The 19,704-nt window shown below is 34.9% G+C and overlaps 2 protein-coding genes and 1 long non-coding RNA gene across 3 annotated transcripts in view; 1 reads left to right on the top strand and 2 right to left on the bottom strand.

Moving 5' to 3' along the window:
* LOC133533310 (homeobox protein prospero-like) overlaps positions 1-4,945 on the top strand; it is a 109,744-nt gene extending 104,799 nt beyond the window's left edge. Inside the window, exon 5 of the mRNA XM_061872275.1 lies at positions 259-4,945. Within this exon, the coding sequence (XP_061728259.1) occupies positions 259-438 (180 nt within the window). The 3' untranslated portion in view covers positions 439-4,945. The remainder of the gene's footprint in view (positions 1-258) is intronic.
* A 4,076-nt stretch (positions 4,946-9,021) lies between these two features.
* LOC133533319 (uncharacterized) lies at positions 9,022-12,787 on the bottom strand. Its single transcript, XR_009801847.1, has 2 exons — positions 11,952-12,787; positions 9,022-11,861 (listed from the first exon to the last, which is right to left on the bottom strand). It is a non-coding gene; the product is annotated as an uncharacterized LOC133533319 (long non-coding RNA).
* A 5,365-nt stretch (positions 12,788-18,152) lies between these two features.
* On the bottom strand, positions 18,153-19,596 carry LOC133533318 (protein UXT homolog). Its single transcript, XM_061872284.1, has one exon. It carries the CDS (start codon positions 19,325-19,327, stop codon positions 18,887-18,889), a length of 441 nt encoding a protein of 146 aa, XP_061728268.1. The 5' UTR covers positions 19,328-19,596; the 3' UTR covers positions 18,153-18,886.
* Positions 19,597-19,704: the final 108 nt, after the last annotated feature.

The following is a 19,704-nucleotide window of genomic DNA, read 5'->3' as shown; positions in this document are numbered from 1 at the left end:
TTGTGTGATGAGCATGGATATTTGTTCCTGAGTTATGGGTGTTTTCTATGTATTCTATATAAATATTTATATATTGTATATATAAAAAATATATTTTTTTTAATTTAAACTGTTTATTTCCACAAACAATTACAAAGAAATATATACTTATAATCTCACATTTTAAAGATTATCTTGACTAAGGAACTGGGGATTGCCTTATACAAAATAGATATCATAAATATGTCAATGTTAATAGCAGCATTGTTTTATTTCCAGGTTCCGCCCAACTTTAGATACGTGGTGGAGCAGACGCTGCGCGAGTTCTTCCGCGCTATCCAGGGCGGCAAGGACACCGAGCAGAGCTGGAAGAAATCCATCTACAAGGTGATCTCGCGGCTCGACGACCCCGTGCCCGAATACTTCAAGTCGCCCAACTTCCTCGAACAACTCGAGTAGGCCTCCCCGAGGCAACACGCCTCGAGCGGCCAGCTCGAGAAACAAAACAAAACTTTTGGAAAAAATGTTTCGCACACCAAAATTATACGACACTCGCATTTAGGCCTTCAGAATCAAAATTATTAATAAAAAAGTTAAATTAAATTATAAAATTTGAAGTTGGACGTGGGACGCGCGCAAGCGCTCTAGACAATTGATTAGGTTATCGAGTAAGAGAAAATTTAAGTCACCTAGAATTTTATTTCTGCACATAATATATTTCGCTATATATAATTATTATTATATTATTATTAAGTATTATCTTAAAATGGTTTTATAGTTGTGTATATTATCTTAAAAATCATTTATTGATTTATTCTTTAAGAAAAAAAAACGATTAATATATTAATTGCTTAAGTTTTGATTTTGGTTGTTTTTATTTTGTTTTCTATCCTTTTCCTTTCCTTCGGAGCAAGTTCCAGTTTCGTTGCATGTTACGTTGGTTGTTGGCCCTCGGAGGCACAAAATTGTCAACCCTTACCTCGTCTTAATTATTTTAGGGATATTTAACGTTAACCATAGTTATTAGTACAATAGAGCAGGGTTATTTTTCGATCCACAAATAAAAATAATATTTAACAAATTATTTTTATACTGATAGCCGGTTTTGTGTTCTTGCAGAGAATTTTACGATAAACTAGACAGACACAGAAATTCAAATAATATTACACATCTTTCGTTGAGATTACAGTAAGCATCCTTGTTTGTATTAAGGTCTCGGCAGGTCGGTTCAAGTTCAGTTGTCTGACGACAGATAGGGTTAAGTTTATATTTGTTAGAAGAATAATCTTTTCCAAAAAACGCGCCGGGCATTGCGACGCGCGCGTCTTCCCCTCGACATTCAAATATACAATATGCTAATCCAAATCTTCATATCTATTACAGTTAACTGGGTATTCATGTAGTTCAGGTATTTACTTTTCCGAATTCTGTATTACATTTAGGAGTTTTTACAGTCTAGAGGGAAGCCGTCCGCCTCGCAGGCGGGTGCCTCGTGCCGGCTCTCACGCACACATAGACATTCGAACCACACCCAAACAGAAAACAATAGTTGAAGGCAACACACAATAGACCAGACCCCATCAAAAACCATACAAAATCATACTGCAACACTTTCGGCTGACATACACAAAAATCCACTGGGCCACCTCGTCCGATCAGAAGTGCCTTCAAAAATGTTGATTTTTTACAAGAAAAAGTAATAAAATTAATTGAAACGGGCCCTCAATAGTACCTACTGCCCAACCGAAGCCGGCACGCGGCGTCCGCGCGACTTGCGCGTTCTAACGAACAGTATACATACACACACTATTATACTATAGAAGATTAATTAGTTTGATTCGTAGATATATGTAGCGCGGCGCCACGAACGTCGCGCGGTGCGAGCCAGGCAGATACGGAGTCTGCCTCGCAGAGGCTAGCGGCAGCGCGAGGCGGCTCGGCCTCACCTGGCGCGCGCCGCGCGAGGAAACGAGCCCGCACAACTCGATGTATTTGTTATAACATGTAGATGCCGGCCGTCCGCCCCACGCAAGGAAACACTTTCATTTTCACATCCTTGGTTCGACAGGAGACAAATTATTTTCACGCTTCCTATAGATATATTGATAGATAGTGTACAGAGATGTATAGCCATGTACATATACGATAGTTTTAATACAGATGACAATTATCGAGTTAACTATCTAGCCACAGTTTTAAGTGAACCACAATAGAAACGGGAGAATTGCGAATTGATTTGCGGAATTGTACAAAATATTATATCATCCTGATTTTCGAGTATGTATCCCAAGTCAGGCAGGCGGCCGGCCTAGCTAAGCAGGTGTAAGCATTTTTCATTTGATATTGACACGTTTGTTATCGTTTAATTTGTAACCATTTGAACTATTACAATAATATAAGAGTACCTCAGTTTAGGACGGGCCAGGCGTCGACTGGTGTGCTTAGAATAGCGTTCAGGTTAGGTGAGAGATACGGATACTTTAAGACATCACATCAAACACGCAGCCTCCCCCTTTTGGCAACCGGTTTTAAGTTCCAAATTTCCCTATTCGTCCGAATTCGAAGTTCGAATTCCCACCCATCAAACAGGCCAACAATAGCCCGGTTTCAGTTCCCTTGAGCGTCTTCCCGTCAGTCGCCGCAGGGTGTCATATGTTACGTTACGATGTTTTTGTTAAATGTTGTCTGTTTCGTTCTTACCATAAATAATGACTATTTAGAGCTAAGAAGAATTTTCTAAAAAATCTGACTGACACATCTTCAGCCATGAATTGAAGAATGGAATTGATTACGTTTACTTTAAAGATTTAAGTACAGACACGCATTAGATTCAACTTTTTAGCTCTAAACTGACATCCGGAGTAATCCTTTAGTAAGTAATGAATCCGTTATTCCGATCTCTCCATAGACTCTTCATATGTACTAGAAATATTCGCAGGCTACACACACACATTACAATAGAACATATTGATTTCCCATCGACAGTACTCAACCGAAACCGTATTTTCAGACTAGGAGCCGTGAACTTTTAGGATATGTTTATAAGACAGAGGAACCATTTGAAAGTTTTCAAGCATGTTTTATCCGGATTTTTTACTTGAGCGATACACTGCGCAAGACCACAACGGATCGCGCGGTTCTTTATATCTAAGTTATTGGTTGACAATTTTCTAAATTAGTGTAAAGACTCAAGCTTGAAACATCGAAATATTAGTCCACAGTGATGCTGGGAGCTATCCCGCGGAAAAAGTACAAAATTCGGTGTTGACTTTAAAACTCATGTTTGTATCTATAATGTATGTAGATTTATTGAAATTGCCCTTTCGGCAACGTCAGTTGGTTTGGAAGCTTGTAATGTAGAGATAGAGTATTCTGTTTGGTATATTGATGTATGGGATATTTATGTTACTCTTTTAGTACTTCGATTCCGTCTAATGGTGTCGTTGGGCTATCATTATGAAAGATATATGTAATTATTTTCAAAATTAATTATAAATAAAAAAACAATATAGAATGTATTTGGTTTCACGTTTGGGTATTATGGTTCCTAAATTTTCGAAAATTGTAATAGACTCTATTGTATGTAGCATTTCATTTTTGGAAGTTAGAAGACATATAGATGTACCAAATAGTTGTATCAACTTTTCTATACTTGAACAAATCATTAAGAAATGCTGAAATTTAGGTGATAATGTACTTAAGTATCATTTGTTTGTATCAAATAAATGTTTTCAAAATTGAGCACGGAATACTATTAGATCTCGAAACTGACACTGCCGACGCTAGCCATGTAGCGAGGCGTGTCCTCTTAATGTTTACACGAGTCGTCGTAAGCAAAGATAATTTTGTAATGAAATTAAATTTAAACGAGTAAATGGAAACATATTTTCAATATCCTTGTGGTCTTCATCGACAGCGATCCACGTTTCGTTCGGCGTGCGCGCAGGCGGCGGGCGCGGACTCAGTGATAAATTAAAAATTAGTTACAAAATTTAAAAACGAAATTATTTTAGTAGCGGCGCTCGGCGCTCGCAAGTTTGACTAGTGTTTAGGCGTTCTTTCGGTATCCTCGCATTTCGGCTAAGTATGGGCCCGCGTCCGCCTCGCCTGATGTATTTAGTACAAATTTCATGATGTTAAGGTAACGAGGCTCAAAGCGTTTCTTTCGGGCGCCCCCGCCCCTCCGTCGCTCGACGTCGTGTATAAAATTTTATTCAAAAAGAGTATTTTTGTATTGAATATTTCTAAAGTGGGTGTAAAGATCAAAAAATTCATAAATTATAGTGTTGACAAAAATACGTTAGGTAAATTTAGAAAGTCATGCGTTTTTTGTATTTAATTTTAAGAATAGTGTCGGGATATTAAAAGTTTAGGAGCAACCATTTGTAAATACGGGAGAGACGGGGCGAGGGGGGGCGGGGACGCATTATAGATAAAACAAATATTATAAATAACTTAAAGATGTTTATATGGTTCTGGATGTAAAAAAGATAAATTTAAAGGCGATATTAAGATGGAATAATGTCGGTATTGGTCTCGGAATGGCTACCGGTCACTATTGTAATCTGTGGGCCTCAGACTCGAACCTAGTGTAACGACAAACCTAACCTAACTACGCATTAATATTACGGTTCTTAATACAATACTTATACATTAATATAATATCACATTGTCATAATGCTTTAGTTACGAGCGTGTGTCTTTTGTCCGTGAATGTTTAGCTAACCACTGTTGGTGTATTTAGAGTAAAGTGGATCATTGTGGTTGGAAATTGTATCAAAAAGTCTAAATTGCCCCTCGGGGCTATCGCGAATTGCGACTCAACATTGGAAAACAATTGGCTATACTAAATCTGATCAAAATTCTGGAAGTAACGGTGATAGAGCATGGTGACTTGTTGATACCAGAGGAGTGTTTCTTCGTCAATATAACGAGTAATAACTAATAAAGCTAAGCTTTTATTTGACGACTGTCTTTTATTTATTGTCCTTCCCTTTTACTGCTATGGTAAATCATATTATTATGAGAACCTCACACAGGAAAAAAAGAAGAATACGTACGCGAATAATAAGTTTAATCGACGAGAAATCGAATCACATCAACATTGACTGCACGAGATGCTTCACAGAGCCCATCTAGCCCATGTGTAAAAGAATCATGTCCTTAAGAAGCAGAATCCAGGGTAGTCCCAACAGCATACTAAGTATATTAGTGGATAGGCCAGGCAGTCTTTTGCGCATTAATAAACCCCAATTCTGGAGATGATTATTATTTAAATTAGAAAAAAAAATAATCGTGTTTGTACAATTATAAATAACCTAGCTTATAAGATATCTGACTAACAAATGTGAACTACCGAGTTGTCTGAATAAATAATATTTTTTTTATACTACGTCGGTGGCAAACAAGCATACGGCCCGCCTGATGGTAAGCAGTCTCCGTAGCCTATGTACGCCTGCAACTCCAGAGGAGTTACATGCGCGTTGCCGACCCTAACACCGCAAATCTTACAGAAATGACACTTCCTACAAAACCGAAGTTTGACAGCGATTCAGGGTCGAATCATGCTGTTCCTTTCTAATGTATGGCACTATCCCTTTCGGCTATTTAGGGTTATCAAAATTCAAGTGATTATCTTACACATCACGCTATCGAATAAATTTACACTAGCGGTTCAGAATATGCCATAATTAATTAAATTTTTTACATAGACAAAAGAAAATCAATGTGACGTACTTGCTTTTGAAGCAGCGCGCCCAAACCCAAAATCCTATTTTCAGCGTTGAATAAAAAGTACAAATAATGGAGATACAGTTCTGCATGTATGGATTTTCTATAATGTCCTCCTCTTTTATAATATAAATTTTGATTTCTTTTTGAGATATTGGGGAAATAAGAAATATCTACTTCCCCCCCACCCCCCTTTTTTTTGTTAATAGCTTTTGATATTATTTGTGTAGAAAATATATTCTTCGAATATATTTTTCTATACATCATTACAAATCTAATGAGGTCACACGTATTTTTAGGTTATCTCTATTGTACGTATTTTTATTCATCGTTTTCAGTTTGTCGAGTAGACTTTTATACTGTTATTAACACTATTTTGTGAAGTCGGTTTTTTCTGTTAAAGATGTTTATAATAAAACAATGTTTCTAAATGAACCGTATAACTACACTGATAAACAGTTTTGATAAGAGTTACGCTTAATTAGAACCATAAGGATAAATACAGCAAAAATAATACCGGAATTAAGTCCGGAAGTCGCGGAGACCAGCTTACATAAACGAAATATCCAAACAGATTAAATAGAATATACCGAATCGATTTTCGGCGAAGGAAAACACCATGAGTACACCTGCATGCATCGGAGAAAAAAACTAAAAGGTGTACAGTCAAGGTATTAAATATCGATACGGACAAATTGCTAAAAATATGTACACACTACCTTAATGTATGGGCTATAAGGGCGTGTATACATATTTTTGGCACTTTGTCCGTATCGATAATTCATACCTTGACTGTACCTACCTACATAATCAGCCGAGTTTGCTTTCAACTCATAACACTATCTTTTTATACCCATTTTTTTTTATTTTAGAGAGTTTTCTGGACTATAGATTGGCATTAAGTTCGCCTTTTGTATAATTTTTACTGTGCAATAAAGTTTAAATGTATTAATAAATAAATATGATGGTGTAATAACAACTATTTTAACTTTGGTATATGATCATAATTGTAGGATTGCTTTAAAATACGATCCCATATAATAGGTATACGAATTACGATAATTTCTATGATAGTTTAATTGCAGCCTTAGGTTTGAAAATCTTAAAATTACAATCAAATAAATTGTTACCACCAAGAGAAGTAAAGGCGTTAATCTTAGTCCTGCAAATAATCTTTGGGACAATGCCTCGTCAGGGCCTCGGGAATTCTCTTTGCCTCGGGTAACATTAGAGTTAGATAATGAATTGGTTTTAATGTTTTATTTTCAAATATGTATTTTGGGTCATATTAATTAGGATTTTATGTTATTATTATTTTACTAAAGGCCTATAATTTGAAATATTAGTATTACATAATTAAGATGAGAATACGTGTACCTAACTAAACGGTTAGAAAAATCAAAATTTTAACCATGCGAGCAGAACCTGTAAGGTCACTCAGCATCTCTAAAAAAAATTGTCTATATAAATGTATGTAAAACAATTACTATGTTATGTAGATACTTTTATTTGTAAAACAGTAAAAATTGCAAAATTGCTTTGATAAAATTAATATTTTATTATAGCGACATCTTTGCAGTTAATGTTACACTGATAACAAAAATAAGCACTAGTAGGTACAAGTAATGTATGTTCATGCTTTGCATCACAGATGGCGCTTTTATTAATCCTTATCAATGCCACCTGGCCACGTTCCGATAAACTCAACGCCCAAGGACTAAACAATTCATACTTAATTAAAATAATTATAAAACTTATAAGTTTGTTTGTTGTTTGTTTGTTTGTTGTTTGAGTCGACAATTGGCGAGAGGTCGCACAGGACCGAGAAACCAACGGAGTAAGTAAGTATAAGTTTGTTTGTTAGTACATTATTATCCAATATGGTAAAAAATTAAGAATCTTATTTTTCATCATGTTATCCTCAATATTCTATCGTATTCATGCAAATTTTAAGTTTCTTATTCTGATTAGGCAATAACTAGTCACCCCAAGTCTTTGAGTACTTTTAAAAATTCAAATGAACCAATTTGCCTAAAGGCAGGTTTTCAGCTGACAATCTTTCGAGGCGATCCGGCAATTGAGATTCACTACTTGAGGGTTGATTACTAATTTAAAAAGGGTGAAAACTTACATATTAATTAGCAGCTAATATAAACGGATCGAAACATTTTGAGCGATTATTCGACTTATTACCTAATACGTGAGCCCGTAACCGTAACCCATTTAAAATAATTTTGGTAGCTAATATATTTTCTAAAATAGATACTTTACCTACCAAATTATCAAGGAGTCTACTGATAAGAATTATTAATTGTCTGGACGAGGTGTAAAGTCAAACTAAATGATGGTATATTATGTTGGCTATGTTGGTAACTGAAGTTGGTAATGCCGGTTGGTAAGGCCGTTCACTGCATTTAATTAAGTGCAAAATTACTTCATAACGAGTTGATTTTTCCGACTAGACGCCATCTTGTGGGTCATGCTAAGTATTGGTGGGCGGATAGAGTGGAGATTTGGTGGAGATAGATCACAGACCACTTAAGGTAGATGAGCTCTGTGAGCTCGGCGTCAGTGAAAACTGGCGTGAAGCCGCGCAAGGCCGGGTAAAATAGAGTGCTCTTGTGTTGGAGGCCAAGACTCATTTTGGGTCATTGAGCCAAATAAGTAGTACATATAGTTTGTCAAAGGGCTATCTCATTTCAAACATAGACAGAGGGAGTCATACTATCTTTGTCTTACACTAGTACGAGCATCCAAAAGAAAAGGATGAGTATAGTTTTTTTTGTTCTTATTTACTGACAAATTGGTTTGACCAACTATAGTAGTAAAATTACAAGGAGAAAACATTTTTCTACTTCTAAACATTTTCTATTTTCCATGTTTTCTTAGTATGTTATTGACAATGTAAAACTAGGTTTATAGGTTTAGTTTTTTTTTCAAAATTTTCAAAACAAAAAAACAAAAAAATTTTTTAAGCGAAATCTATAAACTGGTATTATGCTGAAGCGATCGACATCAAAATCAAAGTGATTTGTTAAGATTTAGTTAGTGGAAAACGTTTTCATCCGAAATGAAATTTCATAGAAAAAATACCGTTATTTCGCTAGGATCGCAAAGCTATTCTTCCCTCTTAAGAGGCCGCAGACCGTCCAGTGGCGCCCTCCTGTGTTTCTTAATAAACCAATTCGTTTCTGTATAATTCAGTACGTATTTAGTATTCAACGACTTTTGATCTATTACTTGCTTTTCATTTCATCACCTAAACGGAAAAAAGTGAAACCATTTACTTAAGATGTGAATAAAAACCTCTGCTCTGTGCTTGTACAGTTTTATTTCTCCAAGAACCATTTTCCATATAAATATTAAATAAATCCTTAATCTTTATAGAAAACATTTTGTATAAATTGTTGATTTTGTAAAAATCCCTCTTCATTTACATAATAACCAGCTTTTTAATATCCGACAGCTAGCCGACAACAATATACACAAAATTACTATTTACATCAGTTTACTTTTTTTTTCATTTATGTGCATGAAAATATGTGGCTTTTTTAGTGCCCTAACCTACGTTGGTCTCTAACAAACGTTCGATCTTGGGCAAATATGGAATTAATTGTGTGATTCTTACAGCATTTTCACAAAAAATAAAAAACACGTAGTGAAAATACTCTTTAGTAAAATCTGCCTCGTTATTTTATTTTCTCAAAAATGATCGAAAAAGTCGAATTTGCCGGTAAAAAAATAGGTCGCGAAGTGCTCTAGTTTAAGGTCAGTCCAAAATTAAAAAGTTAAAAACATTGCAGTCTCGGTATCAGAACTACAATGTGGCATACAAAATCCATTAGGTGTTTGTCGTGTTCAAAACTAAAAAAAGTTGAAATGGCCATATCATATCAAATGAAGACATTGGTTCATTAAACAGCTGAAAAGATGATCAGTACTTATTACTATAATGTTGGCAGCGACTATTTAGCTGTTTCAAATTTTATGGGTTGGCGTATTTTCGGCAGAAAAATACACTTCCATTGCACACATACAAATGCCAACATAACAAGTGCAGTGACAAATTACCTCAAATTTCCTCAAATCCTCATGTTGGCTTTCGGAATTGACTTGTAAGGGCTCAGGAGCGCTTCGTCCACAATTCTATTTCGTCACCTTTTTAAATAGGGTTGTTTCCATCTACAAATCTTAGGGCAGAATTGTATCCCAATAAATTCTTTTGGATTATAAGAACATGTTAAACTACTGTTAGGGGACCTGTAATGACCAGATCTTTGTAAATATTAAATATAAATAAATAAATAAAAATATTATAGGACATTATTACACAAATTGACTAAATCCCACAGTAAGCTCAATAAGGCTTGTGTTGAGGGTACTTAGACAACGATATATATAATGTAAGGATACTGTTTAGTTTATATAGATATTTTGTCATTATAATACATTTTTCTAGATTAAATAAGCTAACTATAGTATTAAAAGTATTTGTAACGATCGATCACGTGAAGAGTCACGTGATCGATCCCTCCATCTTAAATATTGAACGAACATTCGAACGATGACAGTCGAACGATGACAGTCGATGCAAATTACAAGTGGTTACGTTGATTGTATTATTAGCAGGTCAGTACGTTTTGTTTTGTTAGAACTCGATACAATATAATTGCTTGTCTGAGCGACAAGCGTACTACTGTCGTGTGGTTAGTTAGATTGGAAGAGGTTATATTCATTGTGCCAAATAAATGTATTTTGATCACACCTACCGTTCTTTTAATATTATGGTTAGACCCCTTATATCTCAGAAGTGAGGATAGGCGAGTATTTTAACAAATCACTCGTTTATCCCGCCTGCAAAAGTTAATTAATCGGCCCTGGCACAATGAATACAATTACTGACGCATAACGACTGATGATATTGTTTGTCTATGTTTGACCACTTATTTTGACTAATAATTTTTTTATGTGAGGTTAGTGCTCACACTTAAATAATGTTAGCTTATAAGACAACTAAATAAATAAAAATAGTAAACGAAAAAATAAAATATTGTAATGTAATAACATCATAAAACTGAATTAGCTTACGTGAGAAATATTAAACGAGTGCATACGTTAAAAGTAAAACGTATGCTTGTCAGGACAGATCCTGAGTTGTTAGGACAAAAATAACAGTTACATATTTTACACTAGATAATTATAATTTCCTCCTCCTACTTGCATCGGTTTCCTCATCACTGAAGGTAGTTGCCACTTCGAGGGAACAGTTTCTCTTTGACAATTTACCGCCACCTCCATCTGTCGCCAAATGTAGGGCACCGTGGAGCCCGGATTGGTGGCGTGGAGCGTGGATTAATTTCCAATAAATCCAATAAGTAAAATATAAAACCTAAGGTGGATTGTTGCATTTTAATTAGAATATTTTCATTTTTACTTCATTATACAATTAATTTCAATTACAACGGTCTGATTTAATAATGTTTTGATTGGTTCGCAATCAGCGACGGAATATATATATAGACAACGCTCTCCATAGAAAATACCAGCCATACTGACACTGACAGCTACCCCTTCACCGTGAATATATCCTTGCAGCTTCGAATTATATTCAATAAACTAATTCCTGCTATTAAACAAAAAGTTGTGATTGATCAATAAAAGTTTTGATTGCCTATAATAAAATTCTATGCGTCAAACCGTTGTTGCGTTACAATATTTTGGCGTTGTCAAATCTTACAATAATTTTACTAAGATGGAACCAATTCATATAAATTATTGTTTGACGCGTATTTATTGTCAAGATTAGGCATGTTTATACTTTATAAGTGTATGTCGGTACATACAAAATTTGAAACGTAATGTTAATATGTATTATGTATTTTGGAACAATGAAAGTACATACAAAATTTTATAAAATGCCAGTGTTGAATGTTTCCCAAGTTTAATATACGTTTTTAGTTATGTATCAATAAAATGTAAATAATACAAAACAACAACGCAATATGGAAAGAAACCTGAAGTTAAAATATTATAAGTGAGACGACGTTTTATTTTAAAATTTAATAAATTATTTAACTATTTATCATACGACCTTTTGTTGGGATGTTACTAGATTCAATTGAACTCTCCGAGATATTTTCAGTACGTGCCATCTGAAATATTATTCTTAACTGAATATATTGTTTTGTTTTAAATATAATACATATGAAATAACCAAAAATATAAGTAAGCGTAAGAACAACCTTATCTTCAAGTCCCACTTATCCATTTTCTGTCTGATAGTAATAAATTTCTTTGAAATGTACGCTACAAATTCGCGTGTTTGGCTAGGGAACCAAGTGAATCAACCTGGTGCCTGCCTGTTTAAAGTAACAGCATTTTTGTCCAAAGAATTTTCTGTTCCGGTCAGGGATTGTGAAACCGGTTTTATTTAATACCTGTAAATAAATTCTCAAACTAATACCGCTATAAAAATAATAGCTATATTCCTATTAGAGGTATTGTTTTGATTTTGCTTTTGTTTTTACCGTTATATATAGACTATTTACAATATTAAATACCTTTATTAAATACCGCCATTCATTGTACTTGAAAGGTAAGATGTCAATCAGACACTACTACTAAATCACAACAAATAGGTCTAATACTGTAACGTCACGTGATAATATTTTGCATAGCTGGCTGAAGTGTAGTAGTAGTACCTAGATTAATATTATTTGCTTCTGAAAGTAAATTATTTAAGTAACGATGTCCTTTATTTTTATTCGCAAAGGAAAAGCCTTGCCAAAGTACTAAGTCTGAAATATTCTGACAATTTAGCAATACGCAAAGCGCAACATCTTCGAAGTCACAAATAAAGGAGTGTATTGACATTGACATGTATAACCGGTAATGGTTTTTAAGGGTAAAATGTCAAATACAGATATTGTTGTCTAATGGCAAAATCACTAATAGACATGATACCTGTAATCAAAGCTTTAGTGATAAAAATTGCGAAATACAACTATAACCGGTTATACCTAATTTTAAACCGGTAGTCAGAAAACCGGTAACGATCCTTTGTGAAACTTGAATAAATAAAACAGGAAGTTTATCGGCAAGAAATTTGCACCGTACTTGATATTTTACATAAGAACAAGTAATTGGAGTTCCTTTAAAGTAAAATGTTGCATAACGCCATCTCATTCTGTCACCCCGTATCAAAGTATGCCCAAAAGGGCATGAGTTATTATGAAACTAATACATATAGTTACGACATTTGGTTTAGCGTATTAGTCTACAACAGTCTGTTAATTTAAATAATTATTTATCATGTTTAGGAATTAAACTTACACAAACCAATTAATCTCATTCTTCTTCTTGTGTTGTATTGAATTTTTGGTACCAATAAACGCACAATAAGGCATTTGATATAGGTTTCTGAATTAATAATTTTGTATGGGCTGACATGTTATGCCACAGAAGGCTGCTGTCGTACTAAAGCTGTCTAATTCCGCCTAGTACAGTCAATTCACTGATTTAAACCTTCACGATTTTTACACATCTTTAACTTATACAAATGGGACTTAATCGCTTAAGTTTTAAATTTACCTCCGACGTTTCAAGGACGGTGTTGTCGGAGAAGACTGGCTAAAGTTGACATCAACATTTACATTAGAAAATCGCGCGAGTTTTTCGAACTACTCGCACAGTCGATTCGTTTTCGGCACAGTAGCCGAGGGGTCATTTTTGAGCCCAAGTCAGTCTTTTATAGTTATTCTAGTTCGATGTTCGCAATAAAATGGTTTTTTTATTGTACTTTTATTGAAAATATATATTTTTACGTTATGCTTAAAGCTAGATGCGTGATGGTGTGGCAATGATGCAAACTTGCCTATTCTTTTTTATTAGTTTTTTTTATTGTTCGAATTCCCTAGGTGAGCTTGCGTTTGCTCGTCTTACATTTATATGAACAAATTGAATAGTTGTTTATTCAAATAGTGATCAAATTATTGGTATAAAGAAAATAAACGATATGATAAATAAATCAATAATAAATCTATATAATAGATTTATATACATAAATACCTTGTGATGTTAGGATAATTTTAATGTAACATGACGAGGGGAATTAAGATGATTTTTATAAGAAAAATAATGAAACCGTTTTGACGCGGCCTGAGACGTTATTTCAGGCTGCGAAAAACACTAATAATTGATGCAAATTTAGAGTTTTGATATAGTGTAGATATTTCATGCTGCTGAAAATAACTGAAACTTGTTAAAATTTCAAATCTCATATATTGTGTAGAGATTCATTCATAACGGCCTGAAACGATATTTAAGGCTGCTGATGGCGACTGAAACTCGTGATAAATTCCAATGTTTTGACATTGCGTAAGGTATCATTGGAAATGGCTTGAAACGATAATTCAATTCAATCAATTCAAATACACTTTATTCATGTAGGCCTAGCAACAAGCACTTATGAATAGTAAGACAGTATTACATATAATTATCTTAATCTAATTATCAGAGCAATTTATTGATGTTGTAAATATTATTCCATATATAATACTAATGAATATAATTCATAGATCAAATTTAATACTAAAACTTTCACAAAATATAGTCATACAAAAAAAATGTATAAAAAATACTAGTCTAGATTGTTTCTAGAATAAATTCTAAATGTCAAACAAATATAATAAAAACAACAAAGGATATTTCAGGCTACTGAAAACGACTAAAACTTGATTTAAAATTAATATATTTTATATAGTGTAGAGTTTTATCAGAAAGGACCTGACATGTCGCTTCCTGAAAACTCTCAGGACTTGATGAAATTTAATAAATTGGCAGGGGTGATATTTCGGGCTGTTACAGCTTGTTGTAAATGCTAATATTATAGTTTTAATGGTATTAGAAATTAATAATAAAACTTAACTGAAATCAAGGTATCCTGTCGGCTGATAGAGCTCTTTTAAAAGAACAACGTGTTTTCTACCTAATCATATTTTAAGCATATGTTGCAAAATGCCGCATCGTAATGTTTTTGTAAGGACGATTAAAAATTTGAATGAACAATGATATTATCCGAACAAATCTAAGTTTCAGTGATGGACGCAAATGACGATAAGGTCAGCAATAATGGGCGCAGAGAGAAGCGCAGCTCCGATCATAATGTCGCGGAAGTGGACGTTAACGAATGTGAGATTCGGGAACGTCCAACGCCTAAATCATCTGCCATGCCAAGTGAGGGAGCGGAAGGGAGCCTGAAAGGTAGGCAAAGCCGCAAACACTTGCTGCATGATGAAGAGTATGATTGCGAGTTACGGTGTGAGAGAGCGCCACGTTCACGAACACCAAATTTGGGTCCAGACATGTTCCGTGCAGTTGAAGCATGTCGCCATAGACGCACGGGCGCGCAAGAAATTGCGGATGGTAGTGGAGTTCCTCTTATGAAGACAACTAGCATAATTATAAGCATCCGCGACATCATGTAAGTCCAATACGGTATGGACGCATGGAGAGAAAGAGGCACTATGTTTATAGTAGTAGTTCTGATGACGACTATCGTGTAACCTCTAAACATAAAAGGTTGTACTCTCACTCTCCATGCGTCAATCGTGTCGTAGATAGTAAGTAGACTACCTGAATGAATCTGGTGAAAATACTATAAGTAAATTTCTAATCATCGTAAAGATGTTGAAGAGATGAAGATTCTCGAGTTCGATCCAATATCGAAAGATCAAACCATTCCTACATGGCTTACAAAAGTAGAGGAGTGTGCTGAGACTTACGGGTGGGCAGAGAAAGAGATTATACATTTCACGCTTCTGAAACTTACAGGTCTTGCTAAATGTTGGTACCAGGGTCTCAGCACTAACCTATACACGTGGTCAGAGTGGAAAAGGAAGCTTGTAGAATTATTTCCAAGTCGTGATGATTACACGGAAGTTTTAATAACTATGCTGTCCAAGAAAGCTCGATATGGAGATTCACTTGAGCAATATTACTATGATAAACGTAATTAATTATTATTTTATTATTATCTTTATTTGTCTTGGGTGTTAAGTTAGTAAAAGTAAAAAAATAAAAACATACAATGATATTGGGACGATGACACTGAAAGTCCAAATGGAATGGGTCTGAGTAATCATCATGGCTAATAGTCTAGGATATAGGTAATTTAGATTAATTGATATTTTTTGTGAATATTGCACTATTGTTATAAAATAAATGCTTTCGATTAGGCTTTGTAGACGGTAATAAATTAAATTATAATTCAAATTAAGTTATGTGAGCTGTATACTTTATGAAACTGCTAGCTTAACAGTCTAGGCGTGATTCATTTATTTAGTATAGATTTCATGTTGACACTTGGAGAGACAGTACACCTCCAAATCTTATTAGTATTAGTACTCTGACATTGGGGACCTTTTACATCTCCAGATTTAATGTATTATTTACCATAGAGACAATATGTCTCTGTTTTACTGTAGTCATTATTTATTTTAAGATAATTATAATGTAATGTTTACCTAGGTATTGGCCGTTGTATTTGTAAATGTTGTTATATTTTTTCATGTCACTACATGATGTTACTATAAATGTTGTATTGACTTGTAAAAGAGTCCTTGAGGTCTACTTGCAGATTTACTTTTAGAATTTTGAAATACGTATTGCTTAGTTAAAATACTTTATTTTGTAATATACTGATATGAAACGAGTAAATCTAAAATGTAACCTAATGGTAAATGTAGGTGAGCAAAGGGACTTGCTCTAGCAGGATGGCCGAGCTGTAAGGATACTGTTTAGTTTATATAGATATTTTGTCATTATAATACATTTTTCTAGATTAAATAAGCTAACTATAGTATTAAAAGTATTTGTAACGATCGATCACGTGAAGAGTCACGTGATCGATCCCTCCATCTTAAATATTGAACGAACATTCGAACGATGACAGTCGAACGATGACAGTCGATGCAAATTACAAGTGGTTACGTTGATTGTATTATTAGCAGGTCAGTACGTTTTGTTTTGTTAGAACTCGATACAATATAATTGCTTGTCTGAGCGACAAGCGTACTACTGTCGTGTGGTTAGTTAGATTGGAAGAGGTTATATTCATTGTGCCAAATAAATGTATTTTGATCACACCTACCGTTCTTTTAATATTATGGTTAGACCCCTTATAATAATATATAAATATTTATAAATACTTAAATAGATAGAAAACACCCATGACTCAGGAACAAATATCCATGCTCATCACACAAATACATTTTTTTTTTTATAACAATAGGCAAGCGTTTGACCACGATCTCACCTGATGGTAAGTGATGATGCGGTCTACGGTGGAGCACGCTTACCTATGAGTGGAATGCCCTGCCCGAGTCTGTGTTTCCGCATGAGTACAATCTGGATCTTTTCAAGGCTAGGGTAAATAGGTATCTCATAGGTAAGCGTGCTCCACCGTAGACCGCATCATCACTTACCAGGATTTGAACCCGGGACCATCAGCTTCGTAGGCAGGGTCACTACCCACTAGGCCAAACCGGTCGTCAATATTGAATTTAAAATATCTTTTGGCACACGTTACGTGACCAAACTCGAAACGTCATTGAAGATTCTGATGACGTCACAACTCTCGGATTGACACTTTACAGTTAGGCGATAAACAACAAATGACAAATGTCAGTTGACAGTTCGTATCTTCTACGTGCGTATGTAGTTGTGTCAAACCGTAAACTGTGACGTCACACAATTTTCAAAGAGCGTTAGGGCGCGAAAGCATCTGTCAAAATATATTTTGTTAATTTAACATATTTAAAGCCGTTTTTAGTATAAAAGTTGAATTTTAGGGCAACTTTTAGTAAATATAGAACGTAATACGAGCGTTTCAAAAAATTGGAAACAACCCTATTGTCAGCATACAATTCTTAAATCTTCGCCTTCCTAACTTGTCCACATTACTATTTTGACTACAGTCCCAAGTCGTCTACATTCCTATTTCTACCAGAGTGCCAGCTCGTCAACATTATTGTACCACCCATTATCCTGACTGCCGCATCTTCTATAAGACACTGAAAAGTTTTGATGGCCTGTGATTTTGTACCTCCACTAATACCAGTAATGTGAACTATATATGAATGTGGACGAGTTAGCAGTGAGGACCACATAGGAAGGTGGGCAATATAGGAAAGAGATGATGTAGAAAGTAGACAGCTCAGTACAGTTGACCATATGACAATAATGACAAGTTAAGAAGGTGATGAAAAAGGATTGTGACGAAACGGTCCTGAGCCCTTTTAAGTATTTTGATTTTCTTATTTAATGCATGTTAATTATAAGATGTAATGTTTTTGAAAAGATGTGTCCCACTGAGTTTCTTGCTGGTTCATATTGGGATGCCCTCCTCCAATTGAGGGGGGATTTAAATCGTCTCGGATCAGAAGTGTAGGATTAGAGCCGGTATAGCTTTATTTGACATTCATAAGCACATTATGCCTTGAATAACTTGAATAATAAAATATCTTCATCTTTATCTTTGATGAATAAATATTTAACAGCATTCATTTGGATTTGATTTGTAATATTCTACAACTAGTATTTTCTTCGGAATAGTGTGGTGGAAAATTTGTTTAGCATACAAGTTTAGAAACCCACACAACAGTCAATCATCACTCATTTCACTTTTCGAACCACTCACTACACTTGTGGTTCAATTTTAGAGTTTTTTGCTTGCTTTGGGAGGAACGCAAAGAGATGAGACGAAGTGGTGTCATAACCTGTGGAAAGGCACGGCAAAGCACAACTAGCTTTGGTTGGACCAACTCAAGCAGACACTAACTTGCAGAGCTGCTGGACCACTCCAGAAGTCAAGACACATCTGTGATTGATGCATCAAGAAATGTTGATTGGCCATTGGTCTATAGTCATTGCAGTCTATGTAGGCCAGAGACTACTTCCTCAAAATACCTCCTTAGTCGCTGCAACTATCATCTACAAAGATGCTATGGCCAATGATGAGTTTGACAATGCAAATGAGTAACCTGTTACAAGAGTCTACAGTTTAAGAGTTAACCTTACTTAAAAGATACCATTGAAACTCCTAGTGTTCATTGCGCTATAGGCTTGATAACTTATTGTAGAATAGTAGTAAGCTGTTCTATGAAGATACATCACTTTATCACATCTTAGCTTTTTCCTGCAGCTCTCCAATGCCAAACAACATAAGCTTGATATGAGCCTTAGTCTTAGCACTCTGGTCTTTCAACTCCTCCGCTTTCCTCTCAAACGCCTTTATTCTCACATCCAAATATTTCACACCCTCTTCTGCAGGAAATTCAAGAAAATGATTCAAACCAACATTAATAAGCATTGTTGAAGTGTCTGGAACTGAGGCCTCCATGAAAAAGTTGCATCCTAAGTTCACCTGCGTCTTGAAACCTTCAGGATGTTTTTCTTTTGAAGTCACCACTTCCAATGTGTGTTTTTGTTGAATCAAGTCGGTGATTTCTGCATTGATTTGCTGCAGCCGCCAATCCACTTTTTTCAGGTCTTCTTTTAGGACGTCGTTGATGAACGCTTCATATTTTGCGATAGATTGGTCGATTTGTGTAGTAGCCATGGTTGTTTACAGGTTTTTAAGTACTGCTAGAACTTTTAAAATACTGCAATTATTCGTTAAGTAACAAAGCATTTTAAATTTCACACGTCGCTCCAAATGCAGATGTGCAGTACTGAATGACAATTTGATTGACAATAATAAAGCCGAAACTATTAAAACTGATCGTACTGAACTACCCAATGCCTCAGCTGACTTCACTACCAGTCAGACATGGACCTAACCTAACACAGTACAGTAGGTACAGTAGTAGTGATCAAAAAGCATAATAATCACTACGTTTTGTAGTGATACTGACAGTGACAGTAACGACATTTGTTTTAACTAACACTGACAATGGGCCTCCCTTTAAGGGCCTATCCAGACGGGATGATTAAATC

Source organism: Cydia pomonella, unplaced genomic scaffold, assembly GCF_033807575.1.
Source record: "Cydia pomonella isolate Wapato2018A unplaced genomic scaffold, ilCydPomo1 PGA_scaffold_153, whole genome shotgun sequence".
NCBI lineage: Eukaryota > Metazoa > Arthropoda > Insecta > Lepidoptera > Tortricidae > Cydia > Cydia pomonella.
The sequence above is the reverse complement of the archived record's forward strand: the minus strand, read 5'-3'. Positions and strand labels throughout refer to the sequence as shown.

Excerpts from the sequence above, each read along its gene's own strand:
- LOC133533318 (XM_061872284.1), bottom strand. The coding sequence starts at position 19,327 with ATGGCTACTACACAAATCGACCAATCTATCGCAAAATATGAAGCGTTC.